This window comes from Vollenhovia emeryi, unplaced genomic scaffold (assembly GCF_000949405.1).
Source record: "Vollenhovia emeryi isolate VEMERY1.0 unplaced genomic scaffold, V.emery_V1.0 DF939125.1, whole genome shotgun sequence".
In the NCBI taxonomy this organism is placed as follows: Eukaryota; Metazoa; Arthropoda; class Insecta; order Hymenoptera; family Formicidae; genus Vollenhovia; species Vollenhovia emeryi.
The window spans coordinates 116289-125583 of record NW_011967241.1 but is presented as its reverse complement, the minus strand read 5'-3'; the positions used below and the strand labels follow the sequence as shown (position 1 = coordinate 125583).

The 9295-nt window shown below is 37.2% G+C and overlaps 1 protein-coding gene across 2 annotated transcripts in view; it reads left to right on the top strand.

The window, feature by feature from the left end:
• Nucleotides 1-8312, top strand: part of LOC105569178 (abhydrolase domain-containing protein 2) — a 20119-nt gene extending 11807 nt beyond the window's left edge. Inside the window, exons 4-10 of one of the 2 annotated variants that reach the window (XR_001009481.1) lie at nucleotides 5227-5399; nucleotides 5671-5838; nucleotides 6238-6424; nucleotides 6505-6703; nucleotides 6790-6940; nucleotides 7031-7361; nucleotides 7674-8312. Coding sequence is in view for 1 of the 2 variants with exons in the window: in XM_012025391.1 (XP_011880781.1) it covers nucleotides 5227-5399; nucleotides 5671-5838; nucleotides 6238-6424; nucleotides 6505-6703; nucleotides 6790-6940; nucleotides 7031-7200 (1048 nt within the window). In the remaining variant the exon portion in view is untranslated. Of the gene's footprint in view, nucleotides 1-5226; nucleotides 5400-5670; nucleotides 5839-6237; nucleotides 6425-6504; nucleotides 6704-6789; nucleotides 6941-7030 lie in introns of both variants that reach the window. The other variant, XM_012025391.1, reaches the window with a different exon arrangement.
• The last annotated feature ends 983 nt before the right edge of the window (nucleotides 8313-9295 follow it).

Sequence of the window (9295 nt, the reverse complement as noted above, 5' to 3'; positions counted from 1 at the left end):
GTCACATTCACGTGTTCACGGATTACACGTGTACTAGACTACACGTGTAATCCGTGAACACGTGAATGTGACACGTGTACTCACGAATATCCGTGAACGTGACACGTGTACACGAATATTCGTGTACGTGACATATGTAAACGTGTAGCCGTGTATACCTCAATAGGGAAAAATTGAGAGAATTACGTGACAAAATCTGGATAAAACTTGGAATCCTGGAATTATGCGTATAATCATCGTATAATTCATCAAATTTTGATAAATATTTGCACACGTTTACAAGTGTCACGTACACGACTGTACGTGTATGTACACGTGTCATGTACACAGGTACACGTAAATGAAAAGGTACCTTATGGAGAGTTTGCTTATTGTCACCCCGCACGAGTTTGCTTATTGTCACCAGTAATGATTAAAAATTGAGACGGGAAACTTATAGTCAACCCAACTGGCTAATTATTTAATCAGTTTATTACACAACGATTCGACCCTATTTTTTTGGGTCCTTTTCGAGTGATACTGCAAATCAACAACAACAACGCAGTTATGAAATAGTGGTTAAAAGTTAAGTAACGTTTCATAACTGCGTTGTTGTTGTTGATTTGCAGTATCGCTCGAAAAGGACCCAAAAGAATAGGGTCGAAACGTGTAATAAACTGATTAAATAATTAGCCAGTTGGGTTGACTATACTATAAGTTTCCCGTCTTAAGGTACCTTATCCAGGTCCATCTTAAAACACGTATCCGATCGAAAGCTCGAGTATAAAGTAGCCAAAATGGCATGTCAAATGTGTCAAACAACGGGAAAGAATATAATTTTATGTAGGTTCTTTTAGAATTTATGATGTCGCGATAGAAGAAGGAGAGAATTGCAAAAAAACTACGCGTGAAAAATTCATTCCACAATAATTCAATAACAATATAGATGAATTGCCTCTGCCTATCGCGTGTAGCGCGCGAACAAATGCATTTTTTCACTGTCGACAGAGTTATTCATGAAATGGACGTTTGCCATTTCGATTGAATAGTAGATTGTTGATACTAGCGCAATACTCTTGAAAGTGCGAAATTAGCATTTCGCACACACCTGTGTTGTTTCATCTGTACCTGTTGAATATAACAAATGACTAACGCGAGAGACGAATGATCATTTAAAAAATCACTTAAAAAAATCCGCAGTTCTGACACGAGTTTCCTTTGCCCCCGCACGAGTTGTATCGATGTCTCTTAACACTTGGAAATTGGCAAATTGACAGCCATCCCCGATCTCTCACTGAGCTGTTCGATACGAATGACTAAAATTTACATATCGAGGCGAGACGATAAGATAATGTTTTATTTACACACGTCTGCTGCCAAGAAATAATTGAGATATTCTATTTTAATTTGTATTAATGTAACGAACACACGAGAGTTCTCGATAATGCTGCAAGTGAGTAATCTATCAATCCGTGAATACATTTGAACGGATGGCAAACAACAAATGTGTAATAAATATGGATAGCTTCTAGGCATTCTGCTCGATCGTTCCAAGCGTGGCCGTGAACTCTAAATCGATTTGTGGAACGTTCAATCTTTCAGCAAATTGTAGGCGGTACCGCGTGAAAGTGATTCGATAAGAGCGACGTCAACTTCTAATATAATCAGATACCAGTTGTTTCGACTGCAAAGATCAGGTTTCCTTAAAATCATTTGCATCGATTGCCGCGTACTCACGTTACCTTAAATGAACCTACCGTCTCTTATATAACTTTGCGCGAGGCAATCTTTCGAACGCCACGCTCGGTCGTACAAAACAACTTGAAAAAGATACATTGCATCATATTTTCTTCCAAGTGTTACACAAGCGCATAATAAATAATATCACATCAATGTGTCGCGAAGAGTTTTATAACGGTAAAACGTAATTTATTATGACGTCTCGACTGTTTTATTTCACGCGCACAAAAATCAGTGTACTGCACGAAGAGAATTTTCTCTTGAAATTTATCCTGAAAATCGTGGTACAGCGTGGCATTTTGAAGGACTTTGTTGAGAGTTTTTTTAAATTTTACTAGTCAAATGTATGGTAAAATTTAAAAACCTATAAAGTTCTTCGAAATGCCTTGTTGTCCCACGATTACATAACTTTCAGGATAAATTTTAGAAGAGAATTCTCTCCGTGTACAGGATATGATTGCGAGACAGCGAAATAAAATGGCGCGTACCGAAAATCTGAATAAACACTAGCGGGAAATCATCGTCGTAGAAAGAGTAGACTTCTCTTTGGCGCTCGAAAGAGGCCCAGCGTCTAGTTTACCCTACTTTTCCCTATCGCGCCTAATTCGCGCGGTGACTTCGCGGCCGCGACGCGAACGCGGTATCAACACGTTTCTCTCTACAATGAGGAATTGTCACGTGTATTGATTGCGACCACACGTGGGGGCTTACCGCCAACTCATTGCGGGAGAAAAGAATTCTGTTTCCACTCGCGAGATTCGCGCGAGAGAGTTTGGAACGGGCCTTCTGCTCCCTTCTTCTTCTGCGATTTCAGTCACGAAGAAGTGTCGGTTGAATAGAAAGCAAGGCAAAACAAAAATTTTACCGCAGAAATGTCCGCGGCTTATTGAGCGAGTAAAGTTCAGGCGGTAGCAGTAAAATTGTACTGTCCGGTGTCAAGAAAGTTACAGATTTAAGACTGGTACTTGATGGAGACTGGAAAATTACCCGAGGTACAGTACGTTGCCGAGAAGCCTGGAGAACAGCGCCGAGCTCGAGAGCCCAAGTGTATTAACCAAGAATAAATTTCAGCGCATAAGAATGTCTTTTACTTTCCTACGCGGCAAATTCGCGTGACGGACTTTCTGATTTCCTTTGAAATCTTTCAATGAATTTGAAATCACATCTTTGCGAATTAAAACGCATTGTTCTTGTCAGATAGAAATACGGCGGATATTTTTTCGCCGCGACTTTTCCGCGAGTCTCACTCGGCACAATCGATATCGTGTGGTTACCGCATTCTATTGATCCATTGTCGTGCAACTTGATGTATTTCATTAAAATGCAATAGTCATATACAGCCAATGTGGGTTCACGCGCTGTTGAATTAATAGTCGCCCAACTGTAATGTATTACAAACGAAATCGTTCGTTGCCAGTTAGATGTAATCGCACACGTGATTACGGCAATAATTAGATGCTACTGCAATTTACTGCGGTGAAAGGTGCGGCAAAGGAGAGAGATTTGAAAGGCTTCAGTTTCGAAAAAATTATACGATCTCCTTCGGCGAGAAGTGCGTCAATTTGTCGGCGCTCGCACCGACTAAAAAATAATTATTGTTACATCCGGCGGCTTCGTTTTCTTCAGCAGAACGCCTTTTCTTGCCGGCGACTGCGAATCTCGGCGCTGATTCATGTTTCCGTGCAAAACCCGGCGGAAGATCGAGCATACTGACACATATATTTCTTCGTGCGACAAAGTAATAAAATGTTTCTTCGTAAATTCGTTTCGTTGTGCGCTCTATCCCACGTATGTGCTCCACTAATCCACGCCGCGACTTCTTATTATTCTCTGTAAACGAATTTAACGACGCGATACATTTTCACCAATTTGCCTTACCTGAGCGCCGAGTGAAGTGCGTACTATCGTACAAGTTCATTCTTGGTATTTTTTCAACAAGGATTCTATGAGAATTATGAGAAATTATTAAATGAAAATGTGTCTTGTTAGAGGAAAATAAAATAGTAACGTTGACAAATGGCATCTTGAGTTCTTGCATAATTTACATTGCATTACAATATCGATTCTTTTCACTGAAAATAAATAAATTTTATAATGTGACGTGAAATTGCTTGTTTTAACGCAAAAATGTAGTTTTTTTTTCTATTCGAAAATGAGCGAAAGTCGATTTGGCAACAATAAACGATAAGTTTTTTTATGATTGATGTTATTGAATTAGCAATCTTTTGCCTTTTTCAACTTTGTTCCAATGTATGAATTTAAAATGAAGACATTTAAATATTTGTTCACTTAAGTATCGTAATTTGCATCTCAATTCTACCGCGATAATTAATGACGGCAGATTTTCAAGCATATGCCATTCGTATTTGGCAATTTTTATTAGCATTTTAAATGCCGTTACACCGTCGTAATTGCAAGATAATAAAACGTCGACAAGTCGAGTGAAATTTTTACCTCGGTCATTCAGAGTTTATTCAGAGTTAATGGAATACCGCGAAGAAAGTGCGCAAATAAGGACGGAATTTTAGTTCCTTCATCGGTCATCATTATCTTAAGTGGGACGCGCGTGTTGGACGCAGTAGTTCCAAAATACAATTAACTGGCGGTGTCTTAAACATTCCAATTGTTTTTATCCTACTCTCACATTTCTCTTATTCTTGATATTTCTTACTTTATATCAAACTTTTGCTGTAGTATTCCCTCGAAATTCGAATTATATTATTACATTTTTGTTGTCGACTAGCGCAAGAGAATGATGCGAGCAAAGTAATAGCGTAAGATAATTAATTGGCTGATTTAGTTAATGTTAGAAATGTGCAAGAGTTTTAATCTTTGCTTTTTCAGCATTTTGATATAATTATTTGACATTGAAATAATTTTCCGCCTCTTTGTGCATTTGTAAGATTGATATCGAACTATCTAAAGCGTTATATTCTATAATTTAATGGCGCACGTAACTTACAAAATAACAGGCAACACTATCAGCGACGAAAAGCTTTATCGGGCGCGCAGACTAAACAAATCGAAATAGACGCGTAGACTATATCTTTATTCTGTTATTGCGACAAATATTATCATATGTCTCGGCGGTCGAATTGGTGAGGCGCCCGCCTAGAGTGTAGGGAGGTTCAGGTTTAAACTTTGGCTGAGGTAATGTTTTTTGCAATAATGTGCGAAAATGGCTTGACGATTTCATGCTTCCAGACCGATGTTTTTTTTTCACAACGAAATGCGAAAGTTGCCAAAGAGGTGGCAGAGAGTTAAATAATGAGAGAAAATATATCAAAGATTGATCTATGGTGCTTGCATGTATTATAAATGAAAGAAAATTAAAAAAAGATTAAAATTCTTGCACACCCCCAGTACTTTCGTTGTCGACTAACACGAGAGAATGATGTAAGCGCGCAGTAATAGCACAGGACAACTAATTGCTAATTGTGCCATTTTGTTAATTACGGAAACTTAGGAAATTATGAGCAAAGTCATATAGTCCTTGGTCTGTTTTAGATACAAGCCGACGAGGCTGTGGGGTTTCAGCGGCCATGTACAAACTATTGTCCACAGCGTTATCGGACGTGTTCGATGTCCTTGGCCCATTGGCGAACGCGTGTATATCGGTCTTCCGGATGGGACCACTCTTACGTACGATCTTTATCAACCGCTGACTAACGGGCACGAAGGTATTATTCATAGATTAATTGCAAAGATTAGCAACTGTTATAAACTCCGGCGATCGATTATATTAATTTTTAAGAATGGTCCGAAACGGCGCGAGCCTTGAACGTTAAAATTGCCAGGTACGGCCAAACAAACTTGAAGTTGTTAATCATTGCTGGCGACCTTGGAAGTTATTCCCGTTAAGATTAACTTTTCTTAGAAAACGCCCGTGATAATAAAACAATGATTTTTTTAATTTAACACGCTCGACACTACAAGTAACTTTTGTTCCAGATGACATAACGATAGCCGTCTGCCCTGGTATCGGTAACAGCTCGGAGAGCGTGTATATAAGGACGTTCGTGCACTTCGTACAATGTCACGGATATCGGTGCGCGGTACTTAATCACGTCGGGGCCCTTTCCAGTGTCAAGATCACGGCGCCAAGAATATTCTCTTACGGTACGTATGGCAATCGATAAAACTTGTTTCGCCAGAGCGAGGCGGCCGATCGAAGAAAGTTGGCGGATAATAACCAAGTTCCTACGCCGCACGAGTATGTACACACGGCAACGTTAGCAAACCATATAGCTGTGGGAAAAAAAACCATTCTGTTGAGTAACTTCGTAAAACTTGCTGGGTTACGCCGCTACGTCTTACGATCGTATTCATAAATCATTAATGGTATAATCGATAAGGAAATTTTCCATCGGAAGTGACAAAGAACTTGTACTCGAAATTGTACGTTTATATTTGAGCGCTCTCTGCCATCTTCTTGTTTAGATAATTGTGTTTTAATAGAAATTTTACAGAAATTTTGTACGTTTAAAATAACTTTGCAACGTACATTTTTATGAACAGGTCACACGGACGATTACAACGCGATGCTGCAACACCTGGTAGAACAGCACCCTAACACCAAAATAATTTGTATCGGCTATAGTCTGGGCGGTAATTTAGTGACAAAATATTTAGGAGAACGCGGTTCCAATAAATTGCCTAATATTATAGGAGGGATATCGATCTGTCAAGGATACAATGCTTTCAAGTAAGCATAATCAGTTTTTGTGATTAACAATCAATATGGATCAGCGAAGAGAAACATTATTCACCGCACTTGTGTTTTAGGGGAACGAAGATTCTGTTAAATTGGCAAAACTTTCGACGCTTTTACCTGTACGTAATGACAGAATCGATGAAGAATCTTATTCTCAAGCACAAAAGTATGCTTTTGTCCGAGGACGTGAAACAAAGGTGTAACTTGAATGAGCGGGACATAATTTCTGCCGCGACGTTACCTGAGCTGGATGAAGCTTATACGAGGAGGGTAAGTTTAAATTTTTTGAAACGCATGATTATTTTATACACAGAAATAATGGATCTGAATTTTATTAAGTGTCTTGTTGTTTACAGGTACATAACTTCAGGACTGTACAAGAGTTGTACAATTGGAGCAGTTGTATCTTTTATTTAGACAATATTACAACACCGATGGTATTCATCAACGCATTAGACGATCCTCTCGTACCAGAAGTGTTGTTAAATCCAATCAAAGAACACGCGGGTGAATATCTCTAGATATGCGATTTGCATGCAAATGACAATAAGTGATAAATAAGAATGTATTAATGTTTCTTGTATCTTGCGATTTCAGCAAATCACTTAAACACATTATACGTGGAAATAGCTCACGGAGGCCACCTAGGTTTTTACGAAGGCGGTTTTTTATATCCAAATCCTATAACATGGCTGGATCGAACCCTCGTGTCCCTCGTGGGATCTCTGACACTAGCGCACGCGGACAAGGCTCTAAAAACTTCTTAACCCAATTTAGTTTCGGTCAATGTATTTGTACTATTGAACGTTGATCGACAATATGTTACACGTACATTCTGAACCTGTGAGATCAAGCACTGTGCACATGATCCACGTTTAGATAATTGGAATGATCTATAACGAGGCTTCAACAAGACTGCAATGAAAATGTAAAACTAATAAGAATATTTGGTTCATGCTTTGATCGTCTCACGAAGTGAAATAAATGGGATTTTTCGCAAACGCTACGGGGGAAATAAGTGATAAGCGCGATTATAAAATAAACGTTTGCTCACTGACATTTTCGAAATTGAGCGTAGTTCCGGAACGCTAGCCAAATTGCGCTACTCTTTATATGAAATTATAATTAATAGAATTTTTATTATACAATGTGGCACAATCAAAATTAGCTTAATTATTTGAGAGTAGAAATGAAATGGATTTTCAATATTTTACTAAATATACTAACGCTTTTTTCTCAGGGATCTTCTATAGAGTGACGATATGATGGCGAGACTTTCAGTCTTTAACAGGTTACTAGAACTGCTCACTGTACAAGCGTTTAATCATGCTACAGGTTGAAAGGCAATATGCAATACAGAGTATCTTGTATACTTTCACCAAGGAAAAAGTTGTATTTATGTATAATATGTGTATGAATATAGGATGCATGTCGACTTAAAAAAGAATATTTATAAGGATATCTGCGCAAATGTGTCCATTCTAAGATTATTAGCTTTATCGATATGGAAAGTTGTCGCTGTTGTATATATGTAATAAACAATGTACATTATTTATTAATCTGGATTTGGTGATGATGTTAAATTTGCAAGGAAATTAACTCAAATTTAGTGTCGAATTTAAAATGTAAATCTGAAATTATGTTATACACGAAATTTTGTAAATAACATTTTTAGCTAAAACTATAACAAATCATGAAGAAATTAAGTTTGTGTAAATAATAAATTTAACGTTATTACTGCCGGATTAATGTAGATAATTAATTTGCATTGTGTAAATTTATTTATATATCGAATCGGAAATATCGTCGACATCAAAATTGTATCCGCATTCGATATTATGTTATAAGCGATATATATATATATATATTATTTAATGCAAAGCAGTTAAGGGGATGCTGGAGTGATTCTGCACTTTCGCACCTTTTGCACTTAAAACTGTTTCGTGGGAAAATTTGTGTAATATACAAATTAAATGGCTCACGTGTACAGATCGAAAACAGCTTGCTATTCCGGCTAAATTAAAGAACAATATGACATCATTGAAACTAAGTTTGTAAGTCTAATAAAAATTAACAGTGAGCAACACACATGCCACATGTACTGTATGTGTGTGTCTCTCACTATTATTTCTTATTAGACTTATAAACTTAGTTTCAGTGATGCCACATTGTTCTTTCATTTGGCCGGAATAGCAAGCTGCTTTCGATCTGTACACGTAAGCCATTTAATTTGTATATTACACAAGTGTTTCCGCGAACTGATAGCTTCTAGGTTAGAAAGTTGCAAAAGTGCAGAATCACTCCAGCATCCCCTTAAGCATTGAGATACATCACGTGATGAATTATTTGTATTAGAATGTTCTTCAATTATCTTAATGTATTCTTATTACATACTATGATGCAATGATAAATGTACGATATTTAATCTATTATATTGCACACATTCGAAATCTTATTCGTCCGCAAAGTTTATTAAATTCTAATATGTGGAATATAATAGGTTAATGCTACGTCGAGCGATATATCGTACGTCTTTGTTCGTGATAAAAAGACACCAAATATTTTTTTATTCATCTTAATGCGTCCATATTGATAAAGTTGATACATGCAATAATTTCTGATGATTAGGTAATATAGTTTCGATCGATAGATTTATTAATTACGATGTATCTGTATCGATGGTATGGTTTAATTGATATTTATTTTCTATTGTAGCGATTTAATGATAATAATTTTCTAAATGGTACTAATATTTGCGGGCAATTCCACGTCACATTAGGCAGCAAAAAGTGATTATTTCGGTTCTTTCTGAATCCTCTCGCTTTTGTATATACTATGTATAAAACTTTAATGCCATAATGA